Here is a 22,558-nt window from a genome sequence, read left to right on the forward strand (position 1 = left end):
GGCTGTGCCGATGGAGTTCATTTTACCGATAAAAAGAGTGACAGACGCATGGACATATAAACAGACTAGTGGAGGGAAGAACTTAAGGCGGTTATAATACGTATTTGCAAGGACTGACTCTGAGACACAAGCCACATCTGATAATAATTCCGAGAGCCAATAGTAAAAGCTACTTTTAAACATAATTTTGGATAATATGCCTAAATCTGTTGAAGACATTTTCTCGTAGATTATTTGATCCACAACATAAATAGATTTTTTTTTACTTGTGGTAATAGTACTGCCACTGCAATGTTGTTTACACTTGTATTTCGGAACGAGAGAAAATGGTAAGCTGTCTAATGATCTACTCTCTCAGTTTCATGTTGGTCTCGTGTACTATGGTATTTTCCATAGCTTATTGTGTAATACTACAATGTGTTCCAACAGAATCAAAATCGTTAGTTGGAAGTTGCATGTTTTATAAATAAACAGTGTTATAAAAAAAAATTATATGTCGTAACTTAAAAGTGTTAGAAATGTATGAACTACACAGTGCTTCTGTCGCAAACGTGAAAGCATTTAATCTGTTATTTTCTGAAGGGTTTGGGGTGGGCACGTACGTGGGGAGGACATATTGTCATTTGCTTCGGGAGTTTTTGTTGTAATATGGGATAGTGTAATGTGACTAGGTGCGTTTGTTAATAATTCGTCAGGTTTCTGTTTGCTTGATATAAATGTATTAATATTTCGTCAGGTTTTTGTTTGCTATTCTCTTATGATCAACTTTGTTCCTTCAGATATTAATAATCTCCCCATAAACACTATGTTCACTTGATTTGCTTTTTCGGTCCACATTTTACGCCGACCAAGTTGTTAATAGTATTATTTTACTTCTTTTTATGAGAAACTTCTTTCATTTGCCTGATATTAGACCTTCTGCATCAAATTCTTGAACCTAAATTAGTATTTTTCTTCTCTCTCTCTGTGTCTGTCTGTCTGTCTGTCTGTCTCTCTCTCTCTCTCTCTCATATGCAAGCCAGCCACATAAATCAGTCATGATAAGGTAAACGAACTCGACTTATTTTGCGGAAATCAGTTTTTTTGGAAACTGAGTCCCTCTGACTTTGAGATTTGACCTTTCAAAGCCCTGATTATAGAGTGCCTATCCTGTCTCAAATGAAAACCACTTATAAAGTTGGGTAACAGAGATGATGAACAACTAGAATTGTTGGTGCGTAAATGAAATAAGAAACAGACGGACTATCGGACGAACAGATAGAACAATATACACTACATACTATGATAGATGTATGAAAGATTACATCAGAAACCTTGTTTCGAGACAGCAGTTATCTTGAAATCTGGAAGTAGGTGAGGCTATCGTCTTCTTCGTGTTATAGAATGGGAATGACCGTCCTGTTTCCTTGCTTGTTTTGATTTCAGCAAACCAGAAAGATCTCGACTTATCTCTAGTCATGTACCATATGCATAACAGTTCAGAAACTCGAAAGCTCGGCACTGTTCATTATAGAAGCGACGAACAGCTCAGTGACGATGTGGATAATTCTGGTGGTATGTCTTTACTTTTGTAGGGCAGGTAAGAAAAACATACATGTTGCTACAATTCAAAACTATCTAAACAATCATGTCATATATCATTTCTGTTGAATTATAGCGTATTTAAAATATTTTTCTGCTCATGTCTGTTGCAGCAAATATCGCATTAGCTCACTTAGATGATATAACACCAATTCGTTATGACCTGTAAACTGGTGCCAGATTTTTATTTGTCATTCTGTAAGACATTTTTCTTGATGGATTGGTGAGGCTTCGTATTTGCATAATAACTAGATTGGCACACGATCAAAGCTGAAAAAGCTTAAAAAGATCTATTATAAAAGAAAAAATAATACATACACTATTTTGTCATTGTTATATAACCTGTTGCACGTTCCTTGGCTAGTCTGTTGAAGAGAAACTCATTGCGGTGTCCAAGCAATCCTGAATTTGTTTCGAATATAATAGCATGCAAAATAGCAACAACTTAAGACTACATCCTGTCTAAGTTTAATTTTGTATTTTAATTTGTCATCATTAGATGTGGATGGCGCGACTGGTATATCTTTTGCCAGATCATACGGCGACCACATGGTTCTACAAGGTGCCCCAAATAAAGCTGTGCTGTGGGGTTTTGCCCACAAGATTGGGGACAACGTCCACGTGAGACTTAACAATACTGAGGTCTCCACAACAACTGTTATTGCCGACCCTCACGGGGGCTCGTCGGGAATATGGAAGGTCAAACTTCCGGTTCAAAGAAATAAGGGACCTTTCGTTATTGAAGTATCTTCAAGCGAAGGATCGATAAGGCTTACTGACGTCCTTTTCGGCGACGTATGGTTCTGTTCTGGCCAGAGCAACATGGAATTCACAATGAGCCAAGTAAGTCAGACCAAAAGGAAATTCATGGACTAGACTCTCAATTACGTATGTAATCTAAGTGTTTTCCTTAAACACAAATTATACTGAACAACTGGACCTTTGCTAGAGATTTATGATTTGAGACTAGAATAAATCCGTTGTGCTATATATCATACATTCCATATATTGTCTTGACCCGAAATCCATCAAATTTGAGGTAATCATATAATCTACTAAAAACTAAAATAGATTACATGCTTTTTATAATCTTTAGACTTTATTAAAGATAGTGCTGAAGATGTCATTAAGAGTGAAGAAAGATGAATGAAGAGCAATCCGTCAAACGATTGAGGACGATAACATAGAACGTAACATACATAATGGAAAGTTAATGAACACAACTTTTTTGCACCAGTAGAAACTGTAAATGTCCATTATTCTCGAGGCCTTTTTCTGGAGTTTGTCAATTCTGGACGTTTTTCCCCTTATAGTACATCCGTTTTCTATCGGTGATAGTATATATCCCGAAAAAGAAGTTCAAGCGAGTTTCAATCCAAGCTGCAGTGTTGATTAAGTGCAAATTACAGCTGAGGCTTTGATGAAGTGCAAATTGCAGCTGAGTCGTTGATCAGTATAGATACCACAACGTTTTTAGTTATTAAAATCTCACACATTGTAGCCATCTTGAATTGGAAGTAAATCCATGTTAGCGTATAGTCTCTGCCTTTTTCCTTGCTGTATACATTTCGTTTTATATGCATTAATACGCACTCTGGTATGTTGTCACCAGTTTGATTAAATTTTGGTGTGTTGAGGTGAAGTTTATTTTCAATGAAATCAAACGATTTACTGGATATATGCAGTATAGAATTGCGAGTTTGAACAAAATTTGTAGGAGTCGCTGGCTATAAGTTTTCCCAATTACGTTTGAAATGACTGCATCTGTTTGAAACTTGATTGTAATTTATGGAAGATTTGCAACTTGTTGAGTTTTCCAAAATATACTTGCTGACATGTTTGTCACTAGGTTTTGAAACTACATATATTACAAATATATATCGATATTTTGATGGGCTATCGTTTCTGTTTCGCCTCTGAATCGTGAAAATGTTAGCTTATTTCAATGAAGAAAAGTTAAATGTGATTCTACAATTAAGTACATCTGAAATTACTCAGTGGCTGACCTAGACGACGTTTTCGGAATTTTTGGGTGAATTCCATCTAAACACATTGAATTCGTTAGTGTGTATGTTAGTAATAATGTCCATAGTTAATGTAATTAGGGATACATTAAAACTAACATGATCTGGTATCCTTTCATTCGTCAATTCACTAAGTTTGCAAGTAGACGAGCATAATTCTGTCCAAGTAGACACAGAACCCTTGCTGCTAGAAATTGTGTTTAACGCTAAGCTCCCATGCAGCAGAACCCAAATCCACTTGTTTATTTATTCGTCCTTCACAAAGGAAGTACTGGAATTTACTTTTTGAACGTTGAATCCAGAGTTAATTTCAGCCTTCTAAAGGACACAGTCTGCTATAACTTGCTTTTTCTAACATATTTTTTAAAATATTAATTCTAAAATAATTTATGTTCACATTTGATTGAAATGTTGTGTTTGTTAGATTTTCAACCACACTGAGGAGCTGAATGAGGCTGCGAAATATGCAGATATTCGAATATTCCATGCAGCACACGATACGTCCAACACATCGTTCACAGACCTATCACACGTTTCCCAGTGGAACTTGCCAACCGCAAGTAAGATAAAGTTTTTTACAATCTTGGTCACTTTTTTTGACCGACCAAGCTGATGTTGTAACATACATAACAAAAGATGCAAGATGCTATACTTTGGAGAGTTCTAATCCACTACTGTATAATGGAAGGACATATACTAATTTATTTACTGACTATATGTTCCGAGAATTTTCTCACACATCTGACGACTACGAGCATAATTATATATATGGAATATGTGCCCATCAAACTTGTATTGCAACAAAAAATTGTAAGACAAAACTACAAAAACTAAATCAACCGAAACTATTATTAAATCCCACCATGATTAAATTACAAATTTAATCAGTCTCACGATCCTTTCTGGGTGATACAAGGTGCTTCTGATGACGTAAATTGACTAGGGATGTAGGTATATCTTGAATGGTGAATATTACAAATAAACTATATGCATTCAACGTCGCAATATTTTGGTTACTGGAGAAGTGAAAAAGGTGAAATGATGTTGAAATGTCCTTACAAGATTTGACCGTACGGGGGTGAAATTTCTTCCACTATCAAATTAAGTGGCTCAAATGCCGACGGACAAAATATAAAAAGATTTTTTTAAAGCTAAGAATACATTTTCTAATTATTTCTTAGTTAATGGCAAGACAGGAACTCTTGAACGACTACAATAAGATGAAACTTAAACTGGAACTCCTCAAAAAAAGAAACTGGAACTTTTTCAGAACTACCAAATTTCAAGATAAAAGATGTTGCAATTTGCTATCATCATTTTTATAACTAACACAATACAGCTTGTTCAAACAATAGTAACAATGTGCTCTAAAAATAGTAACAATGTGTTCTAAAAATAGTAACAATGAGTTCTAAAAATAGTAATAGTCAGTCTGTTGCAGCTAAATGCGTGCAATGGCTGAGCACAGGCACTGCAATGCCATCCACGTAATGACAGGTTCACCCTCAGTATCAGTCTCTTTAATCTTGTATGTGTCCTGTTAAATATAATGAATTCATTTCTGAACAATGAACAACAATTATAGAAAAATAAACAAAATTACCGTAACGAATAATTCCGAAATCGACCTGACTCATAATTCCTGGATTTTCAATATTTAAAGAAAACTGAATTTCATGGTGGGTCAAAGGACAACAAATGACCTTTGAAAATTTGCATTTATCAGTCTTCCAAAAATGCAATTCAATATTATGAGCAAGTATCCAAACGTTGAAGATAATGACAACAGGGAAATAGTTTTGCAGCAAACATCATACTAAAATCTAGCCCTATTCTTTTCTGTCTAGTATTTATTTCATGCCAACGTAAACTTAATCATTATATGTATCCATTTTTCTTAATTCAGGAACTCTTGGCAGTTTTTCCGCTGTGTGTTGGTTGTACGGCAAGTACCTGTACCCGCACATACATCGGCCTATCGGACTGATCGAGTCATCATGGGGAGGAACAATAATAGAAGCTTGGTCCTCTCACGAAGCTCTGGCTAAATGTCCCTCTGCTGGACGCAGAGTCATCAGGTACAATGCGATTTATCATCATCAATAGAATGTACTTATCGGTGTATTTTTGTTCCTCATGATCTTTGAGGTTGGGATGTTTGACCGGGCAGAACATTAAATAATAGACTGGCTGAGAGTCTTTGTTTTCTTGTACATCTGTCACTCATATGTTGCAATGGTATTTTTTCCCAGGGCAAATCCCAATGTACCAAGTGTGTTATGGAATGCGATGGTCAACCCTTTCTTACCGATGACTATTTACGGGGCGATATGGTACCAAGGTAAGGTAGGAAATTCCTTAAAATTGAGAGTTGATGAATTTAAATTTTTATGGTCAATATTTGGTAGTGAAAAATAGCATGCAGTACGTCTAAATAAAGAGCTCCTTTTAGTTTAATTATGAATAAATATTTAGGCCATATTCCTATTTACGTGTTTCATGGTTGATTTGTAAAAAAAAAAGAACATTTGCATCGGTCAATTGTGAAATACGATAAGCGAAGCACGAACAATGTTTACATTTGTGCAAGATCTTTCTTTAGACAACATAAATATATATTTTGCAAGTTTAAAATAATTTAGCATCTCAGCAAAAACCTTTGTGCATGTCAATTCTTTGATTTTGTCATACATGCATATACACAAGGAATTTATTTCAACAATCACATTTCAATAATACCAATTGTTGATCTTCTCTAATTTCCACGTCCATCACACGTGAGTTCCAAGCATGCTTTCAAATAAGGTTTCGTTTGTGTTGTAATTGTTCTATAACTAATACAAGATAGATTGGATCTTAGAATTTGGACATGAAGTATTGACTTAAGAAATAAATACAGTAAATAAATTCTGCAAATCCAAACATTTCAATCGATCATACGAGCTGCTAATTCATTCATTGTATTGTGTTTAATAATTCTTTAAAGAAAATAATTCGCTACCAAGACTAAAGTTTTTTGTTCTTTAAGGAATTGTCATCCATTGAAAGACATAAACGTTCATCAGGATAATGCTCTTTCTCGATATTGATTACTTAGAACTAATATGTTTTGGCGTACGAGTAGCATAGTGCAATCTAGTAATAGTGAAATAGTGTTTTGTTTTGTTGCTTATCTAGGTCCAACCTGTCTACACACCCTCACCATGATAATTGTCACATTGAGGAAATTGCAGACTTGTGTGTATGATAGCATAAAACATTTTGCGAGTAACCTCTGGCACGGGAGCCTCTTTTTTGTCATTTGCATGTGTTATGTGAGTACATATTCATGCTGGGTAGAACACTTTGACCTAGATCAGTAACCCAAATATATTTTAGCATACTACCATTGCCAACTACTAGATTACGAAATAATATCAGTGTTGATTATGGTTTACAATCTATAAACCATATGAGAAAGTTTCTTATGTTCAGGGAATCTGTTTCTCGAGTTTTAATGCTTGTAAATCATCGTTTTCAATCATCCGATTCCTCACATGTGCTCCGGGTTGTCGGTGGTTTTCCATTTCATTCAGCACATCGTCGATCTCACCTACAGTAATCGTGCTATTTTCGATAGCCATTTAGTACAGCTTGGTAACGGAATTAAACCTGCCTTGTGACGCTGTGAGACGTTATGAATAGACATGTATTCTTGAATGCAGCGGGAACGAAATTATTCTACGAGCACCACCAGTTACAATTGATATAACCTCAACAAGATATTCGACTGAAGTACCTATTCTAGTTGCCGTGGTCACAATTTCAGGAAAACCATTGGTCAAGGGCGATTCCACAAATAGCGTCTACGAACATACACATGCGTTTGTACTGAGCCAGTTGCGCAGTTGTCTTGGTGATTTCGTCTCGCAGCCATCCACTTCGATTGTTTTGCATGGCTGTAACTTTCAGGATCTGCAATAGATCTCTGTTAATACTATCATAGTGTTCGGCTGCAGTATGCGAACGCAGTTCCAACAAAATACTTTGTTCACTTGTATAACCGTCATACAATTATATAAAATATCTTTCGGGAGAATATATTTCTCCAGCATTTATGTGTTCCCTTGGGTGACACTGTTTTCATATAAAAACATGCCGATTACGCCAGCTTGGTGCCTCTGTCAATCTTTTTCGTTCATAAAATGTTACGATGACAAATATGTTTTTGATGAATGACAGTTGAGATCTTTCTCTACTTAATTACGTTGATGTTGGTTTAACATATTTGCTGGGGAAAGTAACCTTGGTGTGTTCAGCGGGAATTTCACTTTATCTTTGAAGAAACAATGTTTGGCTGATTTCAAGCCTGACACTTCACCGTTTTGCAAGACATTTCCTTGTGCATATGCTATGATTGCATGCCAGTCTCGGGTTGGTAATTGTACATCATGTTAGGCCCAACCGTTGATTTCTATTTTTACCGTTAGCAAGATACTTTTTTCAGTGTGTATGGGTGTTTGCTGACGCCACATTGAAGATGATATTCATTGATAACAAGCGAAAGTTGCCATTGTTGTTAGCATCACGTTTTAATCAAGCCCACCACCCCATCGGCATATTGTGCCTAATCACCACAGTCAGAATCCGTCACTTAAATATGAAGTTAAATCTAATCTTAAACACGGCGACAGGCAAGTATCGCTCCGGATTAACGTTGTGTACTTCTAACTGCATTTCTTATTCGGCGAGAACTTTTTACTGATGCTGCATGTGTTACAGATACTTTAACATTATCACCTCTGATAGTATGTATCATATTTAACTCATCGAAATGGACATCATAGCCCCTCAAAGAGTATCGACAATAAATAGAAAATGTGTTGTGCCCTGGCTGAATGTTATTTACATGGAGACCAATATTGATAGAACAACATGTCTTGTTACTAAACAAGATTTAATACATTTTTGGATGTAGTCCTTCTAATTCCTCAATAGGTTAGACAGGCCACTTGTCTTTTAATTTACCAGTAACCTTTACATCATCGTTACAAAACAGTAGATGATCTTTTGAAAACTCGCTGGTCTTCAGTTCGTTTACTAGCGACGTTTCACTCATGTTCGCGTAAATATCGTTGGTAGTTAAATACAGTAGCAACGAATCTTTATCCGTTTATAACAATTTAACTTAGTCGCATTTCTACCTCTTTATTATGTAGTAGAAGACTCCCTGATAAGTCACTAGTTTATATTAGTGTAATACATATGCTCTAGATATTACCTTTGTCAAAATTAGTCAGCAGTCAAATATTTTTTGTGATACAAATACGGGACCGCGTTGAGTCTTCGAAGCTTATCTTTCACGCTCTCCTGGGCAATGTCGAAGCGAATTAATTTCTGAAGATTCCCCATCGCCTCACCGAACACGGCATTGTTCATTAGTTTAAAGAATCCTTTTTAAACTGCAGCCTCGTTAGCTGCCTGGATACAGTGGTTCATGTTCATTTGCATGTACAATGCCATCCATTCCTTTTGGCGAAACAGTAAGACCCGGTGAACGTACCATGTAAGGATACCCAGTAGAGATACAGCTTGAGATTTATACGTAGTTGCTTTTGTTCTCAGAGCTGGTACCAGTTTTTATAATTATATATAATTGCCTGCGGCACCGACTGAGCTTCAGAGACCAGCCGATAAACATTAGGGTTTCGTTGATTTTCATCCGTGTCTTCCAGGTCAACTTCATAAAAGTATCCGATGCCGCTGTTCATGACATATCTTTGCGCGTGTATATTCAAGAGATCTACTAAATAAAACCCACCAACAGGCACGGACATCATTAATAATCCATACAGGTTATTAATGTCGAGGTACATGATGTAACTTCTGTGGGACTCTTATTCGTATCCGTGCACAATTCGCGAGCGTACTTTGGATCGATATTGTAATCCAACCACACGGATTCCTCTTTCAACAAACATTTGCTGGTCAATGTCAGAGAGCAATTCTTACTCCGCCTTTGTTTTTATATTAGCTCATTCCAAGCTATTCCAGGTGATGAAACGTAATGTGATGGGCATAGTTTATAGGCCTGTATGGCATTACAAAGGAACATTCGAAATACGACTGCGAGCAAATACTGATCAGTTTTCAAAATGTGATATACAGGCATGCTCTTTACACTGAACTTCAAACCATACTGTTCTTGCATTTAAATTGGTATTGGCAGAACTTTTCTTGCTGCACAGACACGAGTAAAAGGATTTTACGGACGTTAACTGTTTCACCAAAAATGTCCCATCAGCTCCTGTACGGGTACACGTCCTTACTACTAATGAACCTCAACTTGTCAGGGTTAGCGGTACCATCTCGACTGGCGATTTTGAAGTGATCCTTGCATCCGCTGAAAGCTTACTAACTTGATTGTCTAGACTGGAACTCAGAAAGTTCGGCGAATCAGAGAACTGTAGTCTAAAACCAAAACGTTATATACTTTTCGATAATAATCGGGATAACATTTATTGCCACCTTTGATGCTGCGGTAAATCTTTTCACCATCAAATACCAATCAAATTCAAGCCTATTATGAAGGACAACCGAAATTCTACTGCTGCCTGGTATACACCAGTAATGTGCCAATTTTCACGTACATTGGAATCAATCCAGAAGTGATCAATACAGATGAAACAAACGGTTGCAGCGAAAAGAGTGCGTGTGTCATTGTTTGTCTTAACCGTGTCTGCTTGCAAGAAGATCTGTTGTAAATTCCATTACGTTGTAACCTCGAGCGATATAAGAAACACCTGTTCACGATTTAATATTGGTGTACTCAGTCACTCCCTATCTTAGAAAAGTGTAACAAAATCCGCATATGCATTTTTTGACTAATTGCGTTGTATTTGTTAAAACTTCAGCAGCGTCCAAGGAATGTTAAGACCCATGCTTCTCGGTTAATTTCAGAATATTTTGCCTGGCTCTAGCATAATTGTACGCTGTGGTCTTTCACTGATTGCACGGCATTAAAGGTCATTGTGATTTTAAACGCATGATATTTGTAACTGTTACGCGCTATACTAAAGTTCACATGAAGATCTCTATCTTAACTGAAAAGGTGCCCGTACGCTTTAACGTTGAAATAATCCGCAGAGACATCTTTGAAGAAATTTTCACTGCATCTATACTTGGCTCGAATTCTATCGGAAAAATTGCCCAACACACTTGTAAATCACCATGATGTTTATATAACTTCGACTCAGTGATGTGCAATTAAGGACTTTTGCAGCATTCTCGATGTGAGGCCATGCTCTTGTTCACCATAAACTACCAGTGCTTTTTCGACCCATTTAGTTCGGAAAGTTTTTCAATGTTAACGGTGGCACATATAGAAAACCCTGAAGTATGTCGTCTTTTCTGATATTGCTTGTTATTCGTATAACTCGCTCTCGCGATTAGCTTGTGCTGAATCACAGTAGCCATGCTGGTGAAAAACAAAAATCAATATCTAATTAATAGATTTTCAAGTATTATTTCAGTTTACCAGATAAGGATATGCAATCGCTTAAATTCTGGCAATTATTTCATAGATTTCTGTATCATTTTTTCCTCACCAACATTGTCACCTAGAATACCAAATAACCGAAGTAAATGGGATGTACATTATTCATGATGGCATGTTTTGCTGCAGCGTTCATATTTTCCAAGAAATACGCATTTGTAGTAATTGCATTCAGCTTCATATATATATATATATATATATATATATATATATATATATATATATATATATATATATATATATATATATGGATAGATTTTCCTTGTCGCCTTCGGTTTATCTACATCCAGTGGTATTTGAAATCAAGAGCATTAAATACATCTTACCTATTAGACTTTTACGGAGTCCATCAGGTGGCAAATCGTATTTTTGGTTTTGCAATAGAAGAAATGTGTAAACCGTCCCTTCACAAAAGAAAAGGCTTTTTCTTTCCGCGATCATGAAATTGGCTTGCAAGAAAGTGTCGCACAAAATGAGGTCAGAGGACTTATAACTAAGTATTGTCCCAACTCAAATACAGACGGAATTTGTACGTTTGTATCCAATAATGTTAAATTCTTTAAAATAGCTTTTCTCGCTTTTCTTTTAGCATGCACTTCTGATAATTTTTCTCAAAGCTTCACTACTCAACTTCCGCGACCTTCTAGATGGTTTCATCATAGATGCTATATGTTGATACCATTGTTATATTAATACTGAAAGTAGCTTTCTACGTGATTTTCTGATTAGTACATTCACTATTATTGATGAAGTAGTATTCATTATCATCGCTGCTAGGTCCACTCGTCGGCGTCATCGACTTGAAGTTTTCTTGCACAATATCAAACAAAAATATTTCACTCTTAAGCACTTTTGTTCATAAGCTTGACAAGTCGACTTCGTTGTCTTTGGAATATAAACTCTATGTCCATTATCAAGATGCTCCGGATAAATATTTAAAAGTTGCAAAATATCTTGTGAGCTTCAGTGACAAATCTGTATGACGCATCTAAGCTAAGTAATCATTTAACCTTATCTGTAACGTTAGAAACGCTCCTATGTGTGAATTCCCGCATTAGGTATACTAATAAATTCTCCCAGAATACTATACGCGTCAATATGTACATTTGTCGGCATTTTATATACCGTAATTATTTAATATAAAAGGAAAACCTCTCCCCCGTGTTGTTCATTAATTTCTTACCACCAACAAACGTATATTTACTAGTATGTCTTCTTATAGATCTTCACGCAGGCCTTCTCTTGTTTGCTTATCACGTCGTTGGAGATTACGTTACAAGTAATATCATAATAGCCCTTTTGTTTGGTAGGTGATCTAAGTTCTACCCCCCACCCCATGACTTTGTCCACACATCATACACGCATGCATGCAAACCTAGAGGAGTCAATTGCAAAGGTTAGTGGCAAAAGCGTTTGAACTATCATACACACGCGTTTACGAAGTCATCAATAAGGATATTCATGGGAGGTGTAAAAGGCTACGACATAGATAAGTAACACAAATGAAACAAAACATTCAAAACGTCTATTTAATTAATACTTGTCTATTGCATGAATTACCCTTTGGAACTTGATACGGTAATTGTGATTGGGAAAAAAGTATTCGCATTTTCTACTGCCTAAAATTTTAATGTTCAATACCCGCGTTAAATAACGGATTCATTCCATACCCTAAGTACCCATTTTCTATTTACAGGAGAGTCCAATGCCGGCAATTCTGCTAAGTACGCTTGTCAATTTCCCGCTATGATAACCGACTGGAGGCAAAAATTCCACAATGCATCGAACGGAGAGACAAATAATACGTTCCCGTTTGGTTTTGTACAGGTATTTTTGGCTAAGGGGGCGATAACCTGCAGAAAAAGTAAACTATTTCCATCTTTAAGCAGACGTTTCAGAGTGCAATTTGTAAAATAAAGAAAGAAAGAAAAGTAGTCGAGTTTTATTATGACGATACAGTTTATAAGTTTGGTAAAATTATGGAGTGGCACAACAGCAGTCAGATTACAAACAAATTAACCTAAAATTGCTTTTTAAAAAAATAACAGCAGCAAATTCAGATACTCTGTTGTTTTGTTACCCATGAGATTAAATTTCATATCCAATTAAAAATAAAGTTCGAAAGTCATGTTTCTTGACTTGCTTGCATCGCTGAGACATTTATATCACTCCGCAACGGAAATGATTTGTTCAAGTGTTCGGAAGTGACCATAACCCTAACCCTTCGCATTCACGCACCCTAACTCTTTATCTGATTTAAGCACCCTTGGATGCCTCTATTCCATTTTAATAAAAGCGCTACTGTTCATCTCTACACAATTTGCTTCCAAGAGTGTTTGGACGACTCTGCACCATCAGCATGGTCTTTGGATGCCTACTGTAGAATCAGCCATTTTGATTTGGATTTAGATGCTGCAGTCATTGCAATATATGATTAGAAGTATGACTATGAAAGCTTCAATAATTCAAATGGTATTGTGATGTAAACGTAGCCAATGAACCGCTAGACTACGAGGTTAAAACATTCAGCTACGGTTGGTCACACTGCTCACTGGCTTCGGAGTGAACGAGTTATTTCACGATTATAAAGCATATAAAAAAGTTCTTTCCGTGAAAAATAATTATATATCTATAAAGATCAGATATTACTCTTAACCTTTATGTAGATAATGGATGTTTACCAATAAATTAAATTGTCTAAATTGATGTTCAACTTAACGTATAAAACAGTGCCATATCTTTAACAGGCAGGCATTTGCGTATCGAGTCATGTTGATAACAGGTGTTCTGTTGATACAATACTTCACTGAGTGACTTTGATACATGCATATCAACTCCTATCACAGAAACATGTTCGAATGAGGGAAAGGACTGCCCTATATTAGACCCACGAGCAAGGTGAAATTCGCTGCAGAATATCGGTTACGTTTGCTTAAAGTTGTATTATGTCATCTGTATTAAAGTTGCATTAACACTGCGAAAGATAACTATTCCATTTATACTGTAGAATCTGTAAGCATTCTTTACATCCTTGTAGCTGTATTATCGTTTGAATCCTCTTGCAAGGTCAAAACCATTTTATAGTCTTGGTTATGATTTCAGTAAAATTTCATTTGTTGTAATACCTTGGAATTTTTGTCACTATTTATGCTAATTAAAGTTTTAAAACCACCATTGTGAAACTCGGATAAAATTTTCCAGAATTAACCTTATATTCTGGTACCCTTTTCATTTTTTAAATTTAAGGATTGTACCTTTTATGGAAAAATACGGTAATAGAGAAAATTTCTGTATGATCTAGATTTCATTGGTAATCAAAAAAGCAGGAATTCAAACAATACTTATTCATCTTTACAATTAGTAATTATGATTTTGAAGGAAGCTAACAATTGAGAAAATGTAACAGCAACGTTAATTAATTGTTCCTTCTCATTGCGACTTTCGATTAATGCAGTTACCTCTGTAGAAATATTGGTATACTAATGTCTATTTCACCTGGTTTACAGTTGGCAGGATTTAATAACGATCCGAGTAGAATAGGAGGATTTCCAGACTTAAGGTGGGCACAGACTGCCAACTACGGATTTGTTCCCAATGCTCGACTTCAGAACGTCTTCATGTCTGTGGCAATGGACCTTCCAGATTTCAACTCGACATATGGCGCGTGTGTATACCAATTTGGTTATTTTTACTATTCTATGGTCTTAAACCAAGTAACAGAAAAGAGCAAAAACAAACATGTTTCGTTAAATTCAAAAATATTTTATTTCCCTAGAATGCTAAGTGAAAATTTAAAAAAAACTTGAAATAACTTCCAAGTAGTCCAAAACTTCTAATACCAATCCTAATGACTGAAGTTCTAATTAAATTTAAGTAGTGTTTGGATTAAGACCAAACACTGAGTGTGTTGATGTTCCTGTAGTGGACTGTGACGTAGAGATGTGTCAAGATGTGTCAAGAGTCATTTGATGAGCCACAGTAATATAATCCAAGTTGTCCTCGTCTGAATTCACTATGAATACAAGTTATGATTTTTGTCCTGCAACATTATTGAAGAGCGCTTTATATTTCCAGTGAATAATACTTTGAATTAATAACTCCACCCAAATCTAATACGGAACACAAACATAAGAATTATTCTGATAGTGGTATTAAAGCTAGTGAGTAATTTCTCAAGTCATCAAGATTATAAACCCGTGTTCTAGTATTTTGAGGCATTCGCCATATAATTTGTTATGCGGCTTCTTTAGAGCGTTTGGATAAAATATTCCACAGTCTTCTAGAGAGTTTGCTTTTGCATAACGAGAGCTGAATGACAAATTGTGAAATTCTATTAGGGAATACATTTGGCTAGATAATTCATTGGGTACATACTCTTGCCAGATATGGTGCAGCTTATTACAGCAGCAACACTTCACTCAAAGACAGTTTCTTCTTATACAATCTCATAGAAGTTTCAAAGACAATTTCATGGACGTTCATATTGCATAATGCTTAAATTGAACAGCTAGAGCTTCGTGCAATCATCAAATGAATTTTGGATAATGTCCATGTTGTGATTCAGGATTCATCCCCGTAACAAGGAAGATGTAGCCAGTAGACTGGTGCTTGCAGCAAGGGCAGTGGCGTATGGGGAAAAGGGTTTAGACTTCCAGGGCCCGTATCCCTCTACGTTCAGTGTCCATGGGTCATCGCTGACAATTGAATTCAGCCAAGGAACGAGTCCGATTGAAGTTCGAAGTAACTCCGGGTTTGAGGTATCATTAGATCACATCTAAGTAAAAGACTGGAGAGCAAATAGTTGTCGGAAAGACATTCTAATTTGAAAATTGTCAGGAAGGCAGCAATCGTCTTACTAGAATATGAGTTTCTTAAATCATCCGTTTACGGTCCTTTAAAATTATTTGCAGGGGTTTCTTTTGTCCCTTATAAATTTTGCACATTTTTAAGAGGAAAAGAATTAAGATCTAAATATCCAAGAAAAAACTACTAGGAGAAGACTTCTAGATTATGATTTCTGTGTTGTTTCTGGCACAGAAATTAATATCAGGTGACAGCGACATATTTCTTTTGTGAGACTATCGAATGAAATTTACAGAACAAAAAAAATCAACCTTATTTTCGGTAAACATGCTATACACATCGAAAATATTACTTTCCTAGCAAGGTTAATGGCATTTTATCCTCTTTGGGCAGATATAAAGCTTACTTTATGATGAAACAAACAATTTCTCAGTCAGCGCACTTTAATATTTAAAAACGTAAGCTCCTATGGAAAAATATTTAAGAAACAAGCACTTCAAGATTACAGTTTTCAGCAGTTATAAAACATAAAATGGGTTTATTTATTCTCCAGGATTTAAAACATTGTTTGACCACCATATCTTTGCAAAGATATAGGTTAATATTGTTCTGCTAAGAGAGTAATGTTGTGTGCCAATTGTTTTGATGGAAATTACTAGGTCTACTGCATGCATAACCCTGAAGTAGCGCACTGTTTCTCTTAAACAAAATGTACTTGGTGTCATGAAGAAATATGCATTGCCTATGTTTCTGTTTTTGAAATATCATTCCTAAAAGAGAGCCATACCTCGTAGATTATACAAAGAAATTGGGATATGTTGATGTTGATTCCTCTGAATATTCCATAACCTGCCTTTGCTCTTATAAGCAATAAATGGGTATGCATACTACACGTAATTGTGAATCAAATTTTGTGATTGCTTATTTTATATTCTGGTCTAAATGGTGCCTTAATTATTGTATATTTAAATGTTTCTTGGCATTTTATGTGATTTAGTTAGACTCGGTGTCTTCAAGAATTTGTTTTTCTAATGGAATTCATTTTTTCATCGTTTCGCACCTAGATTTGCTGTACACAGTCAACAGATCCTAACTATGCATGTCCATTAACTACTGGATGGACTGGTGTAAGCATAACTGCACACAGTTCGTCGTCCATTACTCTTGACCTTACTACATGTACTGGACATGGCCAACACGTCAGAGGAGTTCGGTATGCGTGGCACGAGAGTCCCTGTCAAGTAAAACAATGTGCAGTTTACGGACGCGATAATGGCCTACCTGCTCCACCTTTCAAGCATCATCTATAGGAAATATCGATGAATTACTACCGTTTATAGATAAAGCTGTACATCATCGTTATCAATCAAAAACCCATTACTTTGCACTCTTAATAAAGATGAATTAAAGTCAGAATTTGTTGGGTAGTCCTTTGAAATAGTTATCGTTTGTATCTTTTATATATTTCGCTTTTTCTTCGAGTGACCGACTAACAAACTCGCTTATTTATCTGCTACCTGGCTTATTTTCCTGTTTCATATAAGGCATTATCTTGTCACAATGGACCTATTGGATTAATCTCCTCGTGGTGTTACCATTTTCTTAAGTTATCTTTGGGTATCTCTAGGTTCGGTTGTTTCCATCACTGTCCCATTTCACATATTTGCCCATTTCACCCCTTTAGTAGTGTTTTGTCTGGATCTTATTTGACTCTTTTTATTTCCATCGATTTTAGGTATCGTCCCTTGGACAATTTTATTTTAGAACGTTTTAGTTTCTAAATGTTTGTCACTTTTTCATCTGCTTTCAATTTTTATGTAAACTTTAGTCATCAGAGCCAGTACATGGGGTCCTTTTTATATCTTTAAAGGACTAAATTTACAGGAGACCAGATTTCCTAATACGGATCAAACCTTTGTAAGTTTTTTTTTTTTTCGTTTAATTTCCTTGCTTCTATTATTGTGATTTCTAAGTATAATAATGATATCAAATGCCTTCGTTCACAATTAGATTAAACTATAAAGAACAAAACAAAAAAGGTATGTATGTACCCATATATGTCTCCTCAGTATGTAGCACACAGTATATATCTTTTCGCAGTGTTAATAAAAAAACTGAAAAACATTGCAAGTACATATGGCGCAGTTAAAAGTTTATAATTTAAAAAAAATATTATTTATAAGAAAACAAATACATAAACAGTTAGCTAGATGTACATCATGATTCGCATATCCCAAACTTGCAAGCATGCTGAGTATTCCTCGTGTTCTTATATGACATATGGTTTGTTTTCGTTGCAAATTATGAACGAAATAAAAGAGGAGCTTCACGTTTAGTGTAATAGACCATGAGGGTACCACAAAGCTTCCATTCACAGCAGATATTTCAAGATCATGCCTTTTAAGTTATTTGCCAATGTCAAATTCAACTTGTTTCTCATAATATTGTGATGGATTTCGAGGCTAGAAACAAGTCATATATCCTAACCCGACTATTGACCTAATGTCACATTATCGTGAATGTGATCAACCATTGGAAGTCTTTTCCATTTGCATGTTTTTTTTCCAAAGGATGGCTACAACCTAACAATTTATTCAATATATCGATCGCTAGTCGTATTACCAATCGCCCAACAGTGTGACAAAAAATGGAGTATGAAGTGAGCTACCATACTCCATCATCAACTCAAAACGTACAGAGGGGTATCATTATTATCTTCAAATAGTGTGAATATTCTTACAATACTTACAAGAACAATATCAAGAACAATAAAGACGACAACAAGAATACGAATATCAATAATCAATATACAGCATAATAGGTAGATCGGAAGTACAAACACCTATTCATCTCTCCGTACTACTCAAATTCAGAACCTGTGCCTTCCACGACTCTGGTGGAGAAAGCGCGATAAGCTAAATGTAATGGAAATGATATTATTATATTAGTAAACAAACGTGTAGGTTTTTAAATACAGATGTTAATATTGTTTCTATCTAACCGTTGTCTGTACTCTTTGATCTGTGCTATCTAAACTGTTTGTAAACATATTAGGAATAATATACGAGTCAGACAGGGCGCCCGACCACTACCATTTTCTCCACTATAAGCGTTCCCATGCCACCTTTTTTAACCAACAAGTGTTTACACGCTTCCACCTAATGTAGTATATGCACCTCATTTTAAACACCAAACGCTTAGACTTATCTCTTAACTACTTAGAATACCTACATAAAATCGACTCCAAAATATCACAAACTGGTTAAAAGCAAACAATCTTAACTAACCCCAAAATATACATTCTTAATAAGTTCCTGCCCTTTACATGGAGAATTACAAAATCAGACAGATCTAAAAATTGGCAAATATGAAAACCGTTTCCACTTACCGAACCATTCTAAAGCACAGTAAAACAACATAGATACCACAAGCAGATTATACATATGACCTGAAGAGATGTAAACCATTTACAATTACCAAATATTTATGGGACAACATAATGCTATTTAAATTATTTTCAAGAAACGAATGCATTGTGTATGAACATATGGTATTAGTTGAAAGCAAGCATTTTTCAGGCTCTGGTTACATGTAGCAATATATCATCGGGTGATACAATTTTCATTGCTAATTGAGCGTTGCATCTTTTCTTAAATGGTTTCCAGGAATTTAAGAGTAGTACATTTCATCTAACTAAAGTCTCATAAGCACATTTCGATCAAAGTCACCATTGACAAATTTAAGATGGCACTTATTAATAAACTTTATATGTATTTGAAAACGTTTCTGTAAAAAAAGTTTTCCTCTTTAGTTAAACGCTTCCGCATTATCAATCAGCAATCTATTATTCAGCTGAATTGCATGACAATGGTAGTGCGCTGTACCGATTATGATTTTAATTTGAGATCCATTAGTCAATGATAAAGTGCTAATAGTTCCTTAACTCTAATTTACGATCAAGAAATTAAAGTGTCGAAAAATGTGTATCGATACCTAAGGAATCAGTATTCTTCCACCACAGCAATACTCTCGCTTCTTTTACACATTATTTTCACGTAATTATTTAGAAACGTTGGTTTTTGCATTTACGCGATCAGTTTTTTTTACTACATTTGCAACATTTGATCAACTACTTTGTTCCTATGACCAATCTTGTATGAATATATTATCGCCATGAGCCACGTCTTGTCTGTTCGATACAACGAAGATTGCATTATTGTAAACTGAACATTCAAGATTTACATCTATATATGTACACATTGAAAGATGTGCTAGGTTTTATCAAATTCAGACAGTGTCCACATTTTACTCATATAAACGGATTGTGGTTAATTTTCTAGCAATTATTTATAACCACACTTTTTATGGATGAGTTAATGCTGTATGTTGCAGATTATGTCGATGAACAATGAATAGTTGAATTAGCATTTGTCTGAATCACTATACATTATTTTGTTCTTTAAAGCCAATGTAACTGAAGCTTACGTGTTATCATACATACATTAACATCTATATGACGTTAATTAACTTTCTTTTCTAGTTCAAAATCTCCTTGCTTAGTGTATTAGAAGCTGCAAATATTCTAATTCATTCACCAGAAGTAGAAACATCATTAACTACACAAGAGATAACTAATTAACTTGATGTGGAAAGAAATAAGGATGCATTGCAAGAAGATTTGCCAAGTGTTGAAGTAAAGAGTGCAATTAGTTGGATACCAAACACGGTTCAAGATAACGACCAGTATTTGAAAGGTTGATTCATCCGTTTGGGGTAAATGTTTGTTAAATTTCTGTTACAGATTCTGGAAGATGAATGAAGATATCAACAGTCGCACGTTATATTTCTGAAAAGTATGTTGGCGTCGCTATAACTGGTGGTTGATGAGATGCTACTTCATCAATTTCTCTTACTACATCTCATCATTATTGTCCAATATAATACATTTTTGGCTTAATCGAGAGAACATTTTTCATGTAGGCAATTTTTTATTTGACGTAACCAAAGCTACAGTAACATCTCTCCCGAGTTTTATTAACAGTCTGAGATGTATGTTGTTTTGGAGTTATAGGAAATTTTTTCAAGCTGATAACGTCACATTTACTTGTTTTGGCATTGGTGGTTGTATTATTTGCACTGGTGATCAAAGGTAACGCATATGGTTGAACTAAAAGTTCGTAATCGTGCTTTGCATTCATACCTTTGATAATATCTAACTTTAACCTCATTTCATAAAACATTTCAGACTTGAAAATTGGACACAGACTGTATAACAGAAACTAGTTTTTGAACATGTTCACGTAAGATGCCGATTACACAAGGTTGAACTATGTAATTTACGTAATGTGTTAAACTTGGTCACGTAAGATGCCGATTACACAAGGCTTAACTATGTAATTTAATTTTCCTATTGCTTTCACTCTGTGTAATGTACTATCTAGTAAAATTAAGTAGGTCCAACGTGTTTCTTTTTTCACCTATAATAATACAGCAACTATTTTTTATGACAATGGACGTTTCGTACAGTGAAATGTCTTCTAGCGGAGTCTTATCTTTAAATATTTAGATGGTTAAATTACTGCAGACGATTAAATTGTCTCATGTAAATATTACTCTATTTACTTCCTTCCACTGTGTATTTCATTTTCTATTTACTCTATCCGTTAGACATAGTACATTTTTTAAGATGTTAGTATAATTAGTATTAATCTTTCTAGTTTAGCCTTAGAGCTGAAGGTCAACAGTTTACAGAGAGAAAACATAATGGGATCTGGATCACGAAAGCTTTCATCAGCACTTATTGACTTTTAAAACTTAGGAAGATACACTCACAATTCGGAATACAATTATAAAAGTAAATCATTCAAAACTTCTGCTCTTTGTGCAAGTCAAATTACATGACATATTCTGTTTAAACAGTGTTCTATAAGTAAGCCTCGACAGAGTCTGATCAAACAGTCTTCAATAAGTTTGCCTCGACATAGTCTGATTAAACAGTCTTCAATACTTATGCCTCGACATGGTCTGATTAAACAGTCTTCAATAATTATTCCTCGACATGGTCTGATTAAACAGTCTTCAATAAGCATGCCTCGACATAGTCTGATTAAACAGTCTTCAATAATTATTCCTCGATATGGTCTGATTAAACAGTCTTCAATAATTATGCCTCGACATAGTCTGATTAAACAATCTTCAATAATTGTGCCTCGGCATAGTGATTAAACAGTCTTCAATATGTATGCCTCGACAAAACAATCTTCAATAAGCATGCCTCGACACAGTCCGATAAAACAGTCTTCAATAATTATGCCTCGGCATGGTCTGATTAGACAGTCTTCAATAATTAAGCCTCGACATGGTCTTCAATCATTTCGAGTTGAAATTTTGGAGACAACTAAGTATACTTCTTTAATGATATTAAAATATATAACTATTCTTCCCTTAAGTTTTGGCTGTGCGAATGAGTCACAAAGAAAAAATCGAGTTAAAGTTATTTAATAAAATTTGAGAGTAACACCTTTACATTTGGAACAACGTACTACGAGAGAAGCAAATAAACTGAGTTCACGTAATTATGGTTAAATAAAACTGTCTAAATGTTTTGTGTTTGTAA

The 22,558-nt window shown here is 35.2% G+C and overlaps 1 protein-coding gene across 1 annotated transcript; it reads left to right on the forward strand.

Moving 5' to 3' along the window:
- The first annotated feature begins 1,426 nt into the window (after positions 1-1,426).
- LOC149792239 (sialate O-acetylesterase-like) lies at positions 1,427-17,346 on the forward strand. Its single transcript, XM_089969373.1, has 9 exons — positions 1,427-1,579; positions 2,081-2,424; positions 4,030-4,165; positions 5,512-5,683; positions 5,858-5,946; positions 12,836-12,966; positions 14,646-14,803; positions 15,704-15,896; positions 17,007-17,346. The coding sequence occupies exons 1-9, from the start codon at positions 1,537-1,539 to the stop codon at positions 17,250-17,252; spliced, it is 1,512 nt and encodes a 503-aa protein (XP_089825499.1). The 5' UTR covers positions 1,427-1,536; the 3' UTR covers positions 17,253-17,346.
- Positions 17,347-22,558: the final 5,212 nt, after the last annotated feature.

The sequence above is a fragment of the Sinohyriopsis cumingii genome, chromosome 9, assembly GCF_028554795.1.
Source record: "Sinohyriopsis cumingii isolate HCF-2022 chromosome 9, ASM2855479v2, whole genome shotgun sequence".
Taxonomy (NCBI): Eukaryota; Metazoa; Mollusca; class Bivalvia; order Unionida; family Unionidae; genus Sinohyriopsis; species Sinohyriopsis cumingii.